At 28.6% G+C, this 17,232-nt stretch overlaps 1 protein-coding gene across 4 annotated transcripts in view; it reads left to right on the top strand.

Annotated features, from left to right (window-relative positions):
• Window positions 1–17,232, top strand: part of LOC113552348 (serine-rich adhesin for platelets) — a 239,435-nt gene that overhangs the window by 207,022 nt on the left and 15,181 nt on the right. For all 4 annotated transcript variants that reach the window (XM_026955204.1, XM_026955205.1, XM_026955202.1 and 1 more), the window contains exon 9: window positions 11,855–12,034. In XM_026955204.1, the coding sequence (XP_026811005.1) occupies window positions 11,855–12,034 (180 nt within the window). The remainder of the gene's footprint in view (window positions 1–11,854; window positions 12,035–17,232) is intronic.

The raw sequence follows: 17,232 nt of genomic DNA, 5'->3' as shown, positions 1-17,232 counted from the left end.
GACTAGAGGTCGGATTTTTATGATTTTACATATTTGTTTCTAGTTAAATGGGATGGGATAAAATGGATAAAAAGCATATTTTAGAGGTTAGAGAATATTTAACACGTTAGAGAATATTTGAGGATATTTTTGTAATATCGGCATATAATGAACATATTCCACGTATACCAGCACTTTGATAAATACAATGTTCACTAAATGATTTATTTCTGGGTTTCTGAATTCTAATAAAAATTAATCTCCAGGTATTCCTTATCGACCGCGATAGCACATCGGTTATTTCGTTAGCTGTCGCGACTATTTGTCGTCTACTAGTCGTCGTCTTGTAGAATTAATTAAATGCATATTTAAGGACATAAAACATCATATATTAAGGATTTTAAGAGAATATAAATCCGACCTCTAATTATGACATTTTATTTTATAATGATTTTTACTCAGAATATATAATGACATTATACATATATATTTTTGAAATGTTGGAATACATGTATATTTAAATAAACCAATATTATATACAGTATTTATAACGCAGAAAATAAATATATTTATTTAATACAGTTTTGAGTTAAATTAATTTTAGTTTTTGGTTTTTAAACGGAATCCGCATAAATCTATAGAAACTCTATAAATGTTTAAATATATACTTACAAATTTCAATAATTCATGTATAGTTGTATTGCGTAGCGTGCACAACACATTGACAATAATTATTGTTGTATATACGAGAAACTAATAAAATGTATTGTATTATTACTCTCATAGAAAAGCCCATTTTTGTTCTCGCGAATAAATCTTTGAGAATCGATTACATTACATTGATAAAAGGACAAAAGATTTTTCCACAGTCTGGTATAAATAAACAATAGTGGGCGGGGATAAAAATTATACAGAAGCGCGTCCTTTTCATACCGAAAAGGATCGAATCGAGACGGTCAAATCGTTTCAGGTCTGAAGTCTACGTATAATAAATAAGAGAGTAGAGAGATGAAATAAATAAATAAAAAAAAAAAAAAATGAAAATAAGTGTACTCAGACCACGCGAACCGTAACAAAACGGATGTAGTTTTATTTTGAAACAGGAGAAGCGTTTTTCCATTGTACCCAGGAGAGACGAAAGAGGGATTGCCAAAGTGGAATAAAAATATAATAAAATAAAAAAAAATCTCGTGCGATATAATGGACAAAGAGTCAACGGGATGTGTTAATAACGGGAGTTAAGCCGGTTAATAAACACAAAAAAGAGGGTTCTTTTATTTTCGAACAGTTTAATTTTTCCCCTCGTGGTCCCCCCAATCCAAGTTTTCACCGAACATTAAAAGAAACAAACACAAGTCGACGTTAAAAGTGTGTCACCATATGCCTTTAGGGTGGACTCTCAAAGTTTTTATTATGCGTTCTGTAATTTTCACAAAACAAATAATATTTTAAGATAATATCGTACCGTTATACAATCGTTTTGAAAATATCTCTATTAAAATAAACATTATCATTAACTACATTATCTTATTATTTTGTATATTATTATAACTCTCAATTATTATCCAAACAAGAATACAAACAACTTTTACAAACTAATTTATGCATGTACATAATATACGGAAAACAACTGCCTTCTTCATGTCAAGTATAATTATAGTATTGAAATTAACTTAAAAGATTTGAACTATCATATATGCTCAAATTTAGTTGAAAGACGAAAGGAAACTGTACTTCTCTAATTTTTTTTAGATAATTAAAACATCCTTAATCATAGCATATGGTATTTTGTGTTAAATATTATATTAAATATGATATAGTCAAATTGAATTTAATGCATTAATAAATTAAACAACTTATCAATATTATAAGCGGTCATGGAATATAATTTTTCAAAAAAAGGTTCTAATTAATAAACATTTAATTAATAAAAAAGTATGCTCAATGTGAATAAACGTCTATTGTTCAAAAAAAAAAAATGTTTTAGTTTTTCATAAGTAGTCCTTGCTGGTATACTATTGTATATCGTAATTATTTAATAGGATTAATAGCTGGGAATGTGAGTTAGACTTCAATAATTTAAGAAACACTAATTTTTTCAAGTTTAAGAGGAGTCTTCTTCTTATATTTTTTTACTTCGAACACAGATTATAACTTTTCCATTGATATTGACTAAAAATATTAATTTTTTTAGAATAATATTGATTTGTGTATTCAATTATACCTGCAACTGAGTAAACATAATAATTTTCAGTAATAATAGAAAAAAAATTATATGTAATATTAAAACATTCCTTACATAAAAACAAAATATAAGACCACAAGGGACTTTATTATACTACAATTTCAGAACAATATTCATTAAATTCAAGACTAACTTCACGTTACTGAAAAAATGTTGATATAATGAATGAATGGAAGTACCGTTATTTTGTTATAAATAAAATAATGATTTGCTTTCAAAATATTGATGTATTATATTTGTTATAAAATTAAAACGTGAAAAACTATGATAACAGTTAAAGCAATATTCTAATGCAAACCATTAAATCATACGAATATACAATAATTTATAATACAATTAAACCGTTTCTTAATGCTTTTAAGTAGATTTCGAATGAGATTCGAACAAATGTACATAACGTAAGTTATGGTTTTATTACAAAAAACTATTTATTTCGAAACGTCAAGTTATAAGCTTTCATCCCACGATGTTTAATTTTATCGTGATACAAGTCTTTTTTTTATTCATAAAAACTATTATTTTCACTTTTGATCAAAATTATTTCCATGTGGATGATCATCGATAATATAAAACATTCATTTGTAAAACAAAAGCCGTCCACTGCAATATTACACCAATCACCAACACCCCACCACACGTGTCTGCTTAAATCATTGTTCTAGGTAGAAATATAGATCCAATTACGAATACGCGCTATCGGTGGTATATTTTATGGAATATGTATGTATAAAATATTAAAATTATTGTTATACACACACACACAATCCTAGGTATTCCGCTTTCAATATGCAAACACTCGCCACCGGTAATTTTATTTTATTTATAAGTATGTAGTGTAGAGAAATTGAATAACGAGCTCATTGATACGAACTATTTTTGTATGATCAATAAAGGATGGATAATAATAATATATTCGTTAAATTAAACCCCTAAGGATATCAAAAATGTTCGTAAATACATTGAAGTGAAAAAAAAATAATCATGCATATACCTACCTGCTATACGCTCTGCTTTCATTTCGTTGGCATTTTTCACTATACCGGTGGAAATACTCGAATAATAAACTTGAGCACCACTTGACTTAAAAGTGTTCAAAATCGATAAATTATTAAATAGCTACCCGATTGTTCTGTACAGCAAAATTTTTTTATTAAAAAAAAATAATAAAACATCAACAACCTCTGTATTTTCAAATATTTTGTTTATACTCTCTGTATATTAATAAAAATATGTTCAGTATATTGATACTAATGCAAAAGTTAAATTTTAATTTAAATTAAAATTCTAACTCGTAACGTACAAATATTAAAATTTTAATGAAAACGAATAATGACTGATGATGAATGATAATAAATACAATTTTATATTATAATAGCTAAACATTTTTAAAGAATTGACGTAATGGCAATATCAGATGTTTTCTTGTACATTTTTGTTGTTGTGAAAAAAAGCTGAAAAATGATCGTACGCAGTATCTATGACTGATCATTAAACATTTAATACAGAGATTTACTTTGCAAAAACGTCGTTGTTGTTTTAAAAAATCTCGTCATTTTCAAATGAACCTAGAGTTGTTACGGCTCGTTTTTGAATTTTATGATTTATCATTGACCTCACGTCCATCGATATTCGCGCATCCCTACAGTTTTTTTCTTAATAAAGTTATATCAAACTTTTCAATTTTATCGGCTTGCCCTGAAAAATCATTAATATAGTCGTGTCAATAGATTATATTATATTATGTACATACTAATGTTATCTAAACGTCCAATATTAATAAATGTACCTACCTACAAATGCCGTGAATTTCTAGACTACTTTAATACACCCAACGCACAAAATGACAACGCGTCAACGCGGGGGAAAGGGGCACGATATTTCCATATAAACTACTAGAGTGTACATCTCTTGATACATAAACGGTATAGTCCCCGCCGCCGAGCATCGTCTAATAACAATATAATGTTGTATGTTATGCACATTGCATAGAAATTCAAGTGCGTCGGGTCGTGGTCGCGTCTTGGCATTCAGAGGTGTCTACAATCCCAATATTGTGCGCAAACGGAGGGACAGCTGCGCCAGCGACGATGTCCTCTGAGAACGGACGTTCAAAAATTATCGTTATATTTTCATCCGTGTATAATAAGACGTTTCTTCGGGATTGGATAAGTATAGAACCGGTCCAATTGTTTTGGTCACGATTCGATAAATGACCAAAACAGTTAACCTTTACAGTGAGTATAACGCACGTCGGTAATAATAAAAATAATGCTCGGAAATACTTTGGAGTGGCCGAACCGGTTCCTATATACGCCTTTAGGTCAAAGGTTTAGCATTCACACACGGCGGGGTCGGACCCTTATTGGATTTTCGCGCCGCCTCGTTTAAATAAGTTTTTATTGTCATTCATAAGCCTCTTGCATTCATACACATCAGAATTACAGAAAGAAGGCAGTCCCTATAATATGTTAATATATCATTGGTCGTTTATTTTGAGTATTTTTTTTTCTTTGACCTACAATAACAGCATCCGAGTGTGTCGGAGTAGATATCAGAAGTAGTGGTAAAGAAAAATCGACGCTATAAATAAAAGATAAACATTCTCAGGTTCTGGTGAATAAAAAAAAAATACGGAGGGTGTTTGTATAGCAGTCCTAGGGGTATGCGATTGTGTGTTCCACAATCTAAGTAATGCATTTATTGATGGAGGATTACACGTCGTTTGCGCTGATGATAAATTAGATCAGTTACATTATACGAGTTCAAAATTATACATTTCTCAACTGTGACTAATATTGACATTGACAAAGTGCATTATTATTACGATCAGGGATAAATAATATACGTTACTCTTACAATTAATTGCCAAGGGAGAAACAAAAATATATTTTACTAATAAAAACATTATTTTCAGATGTATTTGAACGAAAAAACTATAAAATATATTTTTTAATCGCGTTAATTATAATATTATGTTATAATAACGAACTGTCTGATTATTTAAAAAAAACAATAATGATGAATATCCCAAAAAATGTTAATGTTTTATTTTTATATGTCTCACCATAGTATTCACAGAAATTCACGATATTCAATTATTGTATAAAAACATTAAACACTATAAATGCACTTAATGCATACTGTTTTTGAAAAAAAATTGTTTTAATTAATTTAACTGCGACGATGACAAGAATAGTTTAGTTATACGTGCAAACGAGCTTTTTGCAATCTTTCAGAATGTTTATTGGTCTATATAGAGTAGGTATATTACTATTATACTTCAGTTGTCAGTATTTACGTTTTGCGGCGGTTTGATGTCACCAGTCATCAGCCCTGTAATCGAATAAACTATAACCGTAAAAATCTTTTCGACCGTACGCGGTAATGTCACGAAACGGAAGATGCGATTTTCCGAGTTGGTATGCACAACGAACCGTATTCTGTGGCCCGTGCGCATAATAATATAGGACGTATATTATGTATAATTAATGTCGCATAAGCCGATGCCACGTTTCGGTAATACTTCCCGTCGGAATCATGAAAATGCCTTTAATCGGCTTATACCTAACCTGTACGTATATGATTTACTGCCATCACACAAAGACAATGATTGATCGTACCGTCTACTTACGCCTATACCTATATAATGTAATAATAATAATAAAATAAGTATTGTCAATTAGAAGTTGATACAAAACTGCAGACGTTCCGTGGCGAATCTGTAAAAGCGACGCCAAAATAGAGTATAATGATTTTTCAAACAAAATTATATGAAATTTACAGACTTCTCGTGCTATAGATAATAATGTTATTATCATACGTCAAGTTGTCAAAGACTAAATGTATTATGTTCTTTTTACTATTAAATAACATCAAGGGGTTTCCAAATCCATATTTAAATAAAATTAATTAGAAATATTGCACTATTGTGTGATAATTTTACAGTGAGAGAAATGTACTGTTGTAAAAAGTAAAGTATAAAATATGGTAATTTAAATACGTTTATACTAGATGAATATTGGAATATTTTATGACTTTGCAATTTTCTAAATCTTGAAATCTTTTTATAGATAAAATCGACAATCTTTAAAATAAAAACAAAATAATATTATATGTTCGTTGCGAGTTCAAAAAGAGAAATATAAAGATAAATTGTTCAAACAAAAATAAAAATACTAGCTATCAAATATACACATCTTTCAAACGATTGAATAAAACTGCTTACCAAACAATGCCAATTTTTAAGAGCCTATATAAGTTACTGAATGACTTGCGTACATATTACACTGTTATTTTTTCGTAGTTATTTAAATAAAAATATTTTGATAGACATTTAATTCAAAACATAAAAATATATTTAGCATATTTAAGCACTTTGTGACCTTTTTCGTATTTGTTTGAGAACTTTCGCTGTTTTAGATGTGTTCAAAACTTGAACACATTGGCGCAGCTACGGTTTTTTGCATTTTTAGACTATGTTTAATGTATGCATATATATTAAAAAACTACCTTTAAATTTAAAAAAAAAACTTTTTACTTAAAAAGTGACTTCGCCACAATATCTGTCCCTCGACAGCGAGAGTAAACTTTTTTATGATTTTGTTTTATTTGCGACCAAAACTATTATAATTTACTACCCGTCGTATAAGTTTCAATGTTTTTTCTTCGCATATTTTGTAAACCAAAAAAAAACCTTTTCATAGTGTTATCTTTACCTTAAATATTTATAGACAAATTTAAAGCAAAATAAAAATATAATTTAAAAGTCAATAAAATGTACATAAAATTGATGAACTACATTATTTTCTATTGACAAAAAAAATATTTCTTACAATATATTTTTTTTTTTTATAAACTGTAATGATATAATACTTACTCTTATTGCTTGTGAAGATTACATATTTATCTAATGACATTATAGTGAAACGATAAATATTGTATAATATATAATATTTAATAAACCATTATCATTTAAAATTATTATACAGGCGTTAAAAGTTTAAATTGAAATAAATCAGCTAGTTCGTATAATTCAGCAGACCGAAAACGAGCGCAACTAACCATACAAATTCTTCTCAAAATAAAATACATATAAAGTGCAATCGTCTGTGTTGGTGTGTTTTATTTTATAGCACTCGCTATGAGTTTTTCAAGTCCTCCGAAAAATATTAGAGCATTTAATTTATTGTTTAGTGTTGCCCGAGTACCTAGTATAGGTATTCCGATGCAATGGTTCCCGTATTTGCCCGACGACTTATTATTTTTGTTTTGGTACCGCCCGTATATAAGATTTAGATTTTTTTTTTACGACTATTATAATATAGAACAGGTATTACCCGCGTATTGGAGGTCGTATTGTTTTTGTTTTCGTTTCTTCACCCTCTGCTACGCGGGTTAAGCACACCACACGCCTGAGTTATGTGCTAACCCCGTCCGACTATTTCGGAGGTATTTTTTCCCAACCGCAATTTATTTGGCACGTCCGCGGCTATACGCGACCAATGAATCTTAACGCGCCACCGCCGCCACCTCCACTTCCGGCCGTAAAACGGAATTTACAATTTCTGGGCGACACGCGGAAAAACAGTTGAAAATTTATACTCTGACAGTAAAATTTGGAAGGTCGTTTCTACCTATATATATATAAATATAGTAAGCGTTAGATAATCATGGTGGCTATATAGGTAATAATATGGGGGTGAGTGGGTGTGGTCGTATAACGACGAAACGGAGAGAGTGAAAAATAAAGCAGAAAGAAATGTTCCACCTACCTACTCAGTACATGAAATAAAAACGCTTTAAGACCAATTTCTTCTTTTTGTAGATCAAACGCACCCTTATTGTTCGCGATCCACCGCCCGCCACTGCATGACCCTATACGTTCGGTGATAGGGTTGTTCGAAGGGTTTAATCATATGCGTGGGCGTCGTCTTTCCAACGTCTAGTAGTGTTTTTTTCCTCCCCCTCTCTCTTTAAACGTCAACTATCGTGAGGAGGTGGGGAGTGTATTAAAATTGCACAACCTTAACCGTTTTCGGGAACTTAGTTCAGTTTTGAGCATGGACCAGTGGATCACGTATCAATATCCTGACGGGTACAGCTACTACACCAATAACAATAATTTCAATTACAACAATTACGGTTACGACTATAACCATGCCAACTACCGGTATCCTGAGGTAAAAACACACACCCGCGCACAAACTTACTTACAGACATTATTATTGTTATATTATATTATTAATGTATTTGGTACCATAATAATAATTATTATTATTTGTATTTGGTATCGTAATTATAATTATTATTATTATTTGTAGATCAATTACGCTAAAATTGTTTATTATTAGAACACGGCATTCGCTTTAGTTATTAAGACTTAGACTTTTGTACCGATGTAAAACCAATGTGTTCTTATTTATTATTATAATTATTATTATTATTATTATTATTATTATTATTATCATGAAAACACTGAAAACAATAAAATTATTTAGAACGTTGCCAAACACTGTTTAAAATATTGTGCTTATTATTTTTACTTTTAGCGTATATTATAATAGTTACTATTTACAAAGATTTAGCAAATTATTAGTTGAATAATATTTATTTGAATTATACTTTTATTATTGAATGCGCTCGTTTTACAAAAAAAACTATGTAAAACGGTAAAAAAATAATAAAGTAGATTATCTACATAAACATATTATTATATATTACATTGTTATTACACAAATGTATTTACTACAACGTTATTGTCTTTTGTTTTGTTCATGTATTATTGCTACACGAATAGTATAGTATGAGTAATAATGAATTATTAGTAGATTTTCATCCCCAATATAATGAGTATTAATTTTTGCTGTTAAACCAAATATATCAAAGTATAATAATTTAAAATTGATAGTAATATTTTGCTTTGGACCATTGTAATGGTTTTAATTTTAATAGCAATAACTTTCCATCCATTTTCAGAGATTGTCCCTTCGAACGTGTAATTATAAAACATTACCTATAATATTATTTAAATTTATCGCCCAAAACTAAATATTATTTTTTTTTCTTAAAAATTAATTTATTTTTAGGAATTTAAATTAAAACAAATAACAATTGAATTAAAATTTATTTTTAACAACGTTAGGAATATATTTCTTTAGAAGTATTTATTACTTCTTCGAAAAAATTATTTAACACCAGCTTCGACTGTAATAATAAAATGACATTTATTTTAAAATAAGTCTAATCTAACAAATCAAATTTCAAGTACAATTTTTGTGGAATCAACATTTTAAAAAGTTTCTACGATGAAAGTTTCATTTGAACAAACAAAGCTACATCCAATTACTACGTGCCCTTATTATACTTAACTTTTTTTTAAATTTCCAAAAAAGAAAATGAACATTTTATCAAAAAATATTGACCTTTAGATTCTACAAAAACGCTTTTTTTATAAAAACATATTACTATTATCATATTACTGTATTTTCTACTCAGCATTTTAACATAAAAACAATAGAGATCTATATAATTTAATGTAAGCGTTACACAATTTATATTGTATTTAAATGGTTCGACTTTAGTTTATAACAATAATAATAATTATTATTATTATTATCATTTGATAAACATATAACTTATTATATATCGGTAATGAGTTTAAAAAAAACTCACAACATTTTGGGGAAACAAAATATTGAATTTATTTTCAATAAATATTTAATGGGTTTTATGCTTTTGTATTTGGTTATAAATTATATGCAAGTACGAGTCTGTCAAATAATATTAATAACAATATAGCTAATCAATGATTCGATATATTATGTTCGACAGCAAAATGAATACGGCCGGCGGCCAAAGACATTTAATATCATATTTTTCAGAATCTCGCTAGACTCTCTAATAAACCTAAACAGTTAATGCGGCACGATCGTTATTGTAACTGACATACTCAGTTGCGTACATAATGTTATTATTAAGACGTACACGTTTACGCAATTTCATGTTATAATAATATTGTAGGCGTTTCTGAAACTTTTTATTCTCGTCGTCTCTGTATATATTGTTATAAATCATAATGCAATAATATGTAAACGTTATTCGCAGTGCGATGAGTACAAGCGTTGTTTCGTTATTCCACCGCATCGTGTAACGCCCGAGTTCTAACCCCGTCTCGTACACGACATTCAGCCCGTTTTCAAAATCTTCGTCTACCCATTTCTATATATGTTTCTATACATTTCTATGTATGTATATATATATATAAACACACACACCTATATAGGTATGGAGTGAGAGAAGCGAGCGCAGGCGAAAAGAGCTTTTCGTCGAGCGACTATTGAATTAAAACCTCTCGCGTTCATTGTCGTCGAAATCCAATTAGTCGCACCTCCGGCGACAACGGCGGCGGCGGCGATTGGCGGTGGATGCGATGGTGTGGGGAGGCTGTTTTTTCGACGGGCTTTCGGAATAATAATAATAATTTAATTTCGATTTAAACGGGACGGTGCGTTCGTTTTGGTCGGGAGTAGAGAGCGGAGTGGAGTTTTCCGGTTAAACTCATACACCGAACGGTTTTCTACGACTAAACCCCGTAAACGAGGCACGGACGATGACGATTGAACATTTTCCATTTTTTCTCCCTTCTTTTCGGCTTTTTACATTATATTTACCGAACGAACAAAATATATTATAATATATAGTTTGCGCAAAATAATGACACGTTTTTCATTGTTGGGCGTGGGCACCGTTCTTCAGTGATATTCCGACAGTTTGAAAAAAAAAATATAAATGAAGACTGTTCTTTTATAAAAATTACGAGAGGTGGGAAAATAATTACTATAGGTACATATTTTCACAAGCATATTATTACTTTATATTATAATATATATATGTTTTTTTTAAAGCCATCATAATAATAAAAAATTGTCTTTTGTTTCGTCAATTTAACTTTTCTGATTACTTTTTATTCAACATTACCTTTATGAACAAAACGTATTTTATTCATACATAAGATGAAACAATTATATCAATATTTTACTAATAACTATCTAACTATCTAAAAAATATTTTAGAGCATAATTCTTTTTTTCGCAATATAAAAAGTCTAAATACTGGTTTTTTTCGTTTAATAATAAAATTTAACCACGGAATAAATTGTTGTTTTTTATTATTATGAAGTACGAACAATAGTTATATTACTATAACGATAATACAGTATCTTATAAAATTGTAGATATTTTATGATATTCCCAATTTCTAATCGCTCATTTTTATGTTTATCCAAAAAAAAAAAAAACTGAAAATCCAATTTAATTAATTAAAGTATTAAAATATATATACTTTAAGTTACAATAAATTTATTATAACGAAGTGAAAACACATGATTTATATTATAGAATTTGACTAAAATGTCAAACTATACAAATGTAAAACTATTTGTGTTTGTATTTTGCCTATAAGTATTTCACATTGTTAGGTACTAAAATAACTATCGAGTCCATTGGTTTTTTGTTTGCTAATTTTTGAGTCAATATATTATATATATATTACATTATGCGCTTTTTATAATAAACAAATGACGTGACGTATTCTGGTCGACTAATAATATCATGATATGCATTTTCCTTTTAGACCTCAAACGGCCCAACAGACTCTGCAAACAACAAACAACAGCACTCACAACCCGCCGCCGTTGCAGTGCAACCTAAACCAGAACAAAAGCCCGTGGAATGTAACCTGTGCCATCGAAAGTTTAAAAACGTACCAGCTCTAAATGGACACATGAGGCTGCACGGAGGATACTTCAAAAAGGTCAGTAGTTTTATTTGTGTGCACGGACGTTTCTTTGACTAGACGCGTTACCCGCGCTGTATACACAATATAAATATTATATTCTTTAACACACGGTTCTAAGTACAGACTTGTTTGATTCAATATTCAGTACAAATATATGTATTTCATTCAAACATATTCTATGTTGTAAATTAAAAATGTAATAAAAATATAAAAGCAAATACATTTGCAATTTGTATGCTTACAAAATCGAAGTTTTTAAATATTCATTCTAAAGTTAAAATAAGTATAAGGTTATATATTTTATGTAATTTTCATTAAAAACTGCTGGCAACGTTTATTCCTTACTATATTTGTATTATTATATTATACAAAACATTTAATTTACAATTCAATTTGCGTGATATAGTTAAAGTAATTTTTGTATTAAACAAATTTCGTTTTTATTTTACATTTTTTATGAAATATAATACACGCAGTTATTAATATTATACTGATATAAACGAATAGGTTGTAAGTTTATTTAAGAAATTATAATTTTGAGTTAAAACAGTTGGGTAGAGTTCAACTTTTTATATACAAATGCTTTGTATGTACAGTACCCTTCGTACTGTCAAAATGACATATACACTCTAATTTCCAGCAACATGCGTTTTTTTCCACTGCACTACCCAATCCCGGCAGTTAGATTTGACCCGTAATAAAGATTTTTACCCTCTCACACTTCCCCAGAACATTTCTCCTACCTTCTAGTTCACTAATTAACGTACAGCCGAAATTTTAACCAATTATCTCCACTAGCTCGGAAATCCCGAAAGGTTTAACGAGACGTGAGTTCGATCAATGGGAAATACCAAACGAGAGGAAAACACGATTTCGGGGTGGGATGGAAACCATGCGCACATCCAAATTGAATTTTTCATTTACAAGGCTTCACACTTTCCTGGATTCAGTTTAAATCAGGGTGGAGGGAAAGGTACCAGACAGTTATCCGATGTTCAAAGAGAAAGAGTATGACAAAGAGATCTATGATAACGTTTCTAAAAGAGATTATCGACGATGACTTCAAAAGAATTGTTTTTGTGCACTCGTATATGGATGTAGGTATTTATTATATATGTGTACACTGCGCTTATATGTTTATGTACAAACATATATTATGTAGCACTGTAGCTATACTAAGTCCTCAGCAGTGTCAAATTGAGAACTCGATTGATTGAAAACGAATTAAATCAGTATAATAAGTATGATTAATTATTATTTCGTTGTAAAATGCAAGTATTAAGTAGATATGCACAAATAATACATAATATACAACTATTAGAATTCCATTGAAATATTGAAATGTATCAATCATAAAGTTAATGTTTGCGATCAATCAATATTACTTGCAGACTTAAAATATAAAATCAGTTCAACAACAAAGGTATGAATTATAACTATATTATACGAAGCATGAAAATATAATTTCATACATTTATCCTGAAATTGTTTTTGTTTAGGTTTTTTTGCATTATTTTATACTAATAGATACATGTATTTATTAATATATTTCCGGATATCGTGTATTCATACTATACTGAAAAAACACATTTAAATAACATAATTTCGAAATGACTATTATAATGATAACTGTTAGAAATATCTAACGACTAATAAATTCGTTAATTTTTCTCTGGATCAAAATTCTTAATTTATCAAAATTTGAATATTATAAACTGTTGCCATTTCACAAAACAATGTGTAGGTGTATGTTATTAAATACAATATCTACTAATTATTATTTAAGTAATAATTAAGTTTGATTATCTAGCTACTTTCTGTCTTTTCAACTTGTAATCACCCAAGAAACTCTAATTTTTATCAAATTTCTTTCAATACACAATCATACAACTTTAAAATTGTCTTTAAATAATTTGAACAATAGTGGATATGACGTATAAATTGTCCACTAATATTTTAATATTTCAAGTACCGGATTTGAATGCACCTATAACATAAACTGGTTTTTCAATTTGTAAAACTCAAATATAGACAAAAAAATTATAAAAAAAAATTAAAATATTATAATTATATTTTTAAATTTACAAAATTATATTGATTACGCTTTTTTTACGGAAAAATATTAATATTTCTCTTGAATTTTCTTGAATGAATTTCGAACATGATATTTCATAATGGCAAGTTTTGCATAAATCAATACCAGTACGGGAAGTCTAATCCCTAATTCCATTTTGTAGTATAATTAGTTTCGCCTATTGGTACCTATATAAAAAAAATTGATCGACTAGATGTACACACTACACGTTAAATCAATTAACATCGAAAACTATTATCATAAACAACCCTTTTACAAGTCGGTCATGTCTGGGCACATATACATATAAGTGCACTAATATACATAATATAGAATATATATGGTAGTATGCCTATTTAGGTACCTACTAATCTGTATATGAACGAATAACGTTCAATTCAGTGTTGTATGCGTGCTTCGAGTTTGTACCTGTCCCAATACGCATCGCCAATATATATATACATATATTTATATATATATAAATGTGTATGTGTATATATCCTTAAGGAAACATAACACAGAGGTTTCCTGCAGAGACGTAACGAGTAACTGAAAACCAATTTGAATATTTTCCACGACGGCCGGAAATGTTTTACAAAGAAACGGATATTTACATTGAACACTCAATCAAACTTTCGTATTTACACTGACGTACTCGGCGAACAAATCACTTTGTGTTTACGAACGTCGTTTCTTAGGTTTTTGAAGGAAAATAACCTTTTTCTTCTTTGATCTCGTTTCAGACTATACTGCATTAAACCGGGAGTTTCCCATCCCTTTTTATTACTATTATTATATATATATTTTTTTCCATGACAATTATTCACCTCTAAGGCAGACGGTTTTATTTAATAAATTATGTCGTAGCTAAGGACTAAAAAGGAGATATTGCCGTCATATTACTTTTTCTTTTTTTGCTTTTCATTAAATTAGAAAAATGCGTTCACAAAAAAAGTTACAAACTGCAATAAGAAAATAAATGTATGTTATATGTTTTAAATTAAATTACAAAATAAATGATGTTTACTATTTTGGAAACATTTTCATTTTTGAACAAAAATTAAATAAATAGAGTGAGATTGCTATCGTTTTTTAATTTCGTAATGTGTACTGTGTTTCGAAGACGCCTAGGGTCATACTTTTCACAGAAATCTTTGTCTTTCATTCATCTACAACGACTAAAAGATTATTTTTCACCATCGCTCATACATTATAATACATAATATCCACCACAAAATTATTTTCATTTCTGAATGGTTATTGTATAAATCAAAAGTAAAATGTTGAACATTTCTGTGTCACAAATTTTGAAAAATATATGTTATATATAATTATATTAACTGATTTTACAACATTATATGATTAAAACTAAACCCAACAATTCAATGATGTTTGTCTTAATGCTAAATATTAATAAACGTTAAAAAAAAAACAATTAATTAAAATACAAATGGTTCTATGGTTCTTAGATTTTTTTTTAGTTTATACAAAATTTGACTTCACCTTTAAGTTGTTTCCAAACAATTTATGCTATTTGCTATTAATTTTTTCACTAATTTAGTAATTTTTTATTTTTAAATAGTAATTTACACTTATTGTTTATTGTTTTTGGGCAATGTTAAAAATGTACGAGTTGGAAATTAAAGCTAGATTGCCAAACTTTGTGATCAATAGTATACGTTTACGACTTATCCCGTAACATGGCGTACATGACATAATTATTAAAAAAGTAAATATACTAAGAGAGTAAGTCTGAGTTCTTAATTAGAAACAGTAAAAAATTGAAACGTAATTTTTAAGAGTAGTATTTAAAGTAAATATTTAGTATTCAAATTTTCAATTGATATTTCAGATAAAGTGGTAGTTTTTGTGAATAAAAATTTAAATTTAAACTAACATAAAATGATATTAATATAAACTATAAACACGTATAGATTAAATATAACTATAGACACAAACGTAAATAACAGTGTTTAATATTATAATTAATTTAATTTTAATAGTGGATTAATTACTGTTGTATATTAATGTATGGTTTATGTTGCAAATATAGACGAAACACCTAAATTTTAAATTTATTTTTAGGGCTATAAAAGAATTATATATTACTCGAGTCTCAAATGTTACTTCATTTTAAATAATACTCTTTTAATTTAATTGAAGCTTAAAATAGTATTCTGACTGACTGCGTAGTATACACTTTAACTATATATACAACAATATAGGATAAAATATAATAAATTGTATTATTTTTATAAAACTAAGATTCCCCTTGTAAAACTAAAATTTTTACGTGATATTAAATAGCTTAAATTCAGATTTACACCATAAGTAATAACTAATAACTAATAAGGTTTAAAGATACTTAATTTAAGTTTAAGAATTATAATATGCTAAATTTCCAAACGCTATACAATAAATTATACTAAAACATCCTATCGATTTCGCGCATTACGTTAAAACTTTAAGAATTGAAATTTGCATTAGATGTTATATCAATAGGAAACTTACCTAAATAAATTATACTTCTGAACATAAAATACATATTATTATACTTATGATGAATTATGCATGACTGTCTAATTTTTAACAATATCATAAATTAAATATATATATCTATGTATAATGATTATAATATGACTATTACCGATAATATATAGATAGGTATAGGTAATCAATATTATTTTTATGGCAGATAATTCAGATTTTATTACTTTATTCCTCGCATCGCGTTAGGGAATTGATAAAATATAAGGTATTTTTTTCAATTATTGTCAGTCATTATTATCTTTGTGATAAAAAGTCCATTGGAAACCATATCAATATACTATATACCCTCTAAATCTGCATATTATGCCATTCTATCAAGTACGCCCCTGCAAAACAAATCATTATTTAATCCCGACAGACCGCTATATTATAAAACCATATGCAGCGAATGTTTGTCTGTGTGCATGTGTGTGGGTGAATGTGGGTGTATACGATTATTTGTATAGGAGTACATAGTTTAATATCTGCCAGCCTTTTCCTCCCCTGATATTAATTACAGAAATGCCCCACACATCCCTCCTGCTGCTGCCTTGTATCGGCAAGAAGTCCCAAAATGTTTTGCCATTACTTTGCCTTACTCCATCCCGGT

This window comes from Rhopalosiphum maidis, chromosome 2 (assembly GCF_003676215.2).
Source record: "Rhopalosiphum maidis isolate BTI-1 chromosome 2, ASM367621v3, whole genome shotgun sequence".
NCBI lineage: Eukaryota > Metazoa > Arthropoda > Insecta > Hemiptera > Aphididae > Rhopalosiphum > Rhopalosiphum maidis.
This window is presented reverse-complemented; position numbering and strand designations above follow the sequence as displayed.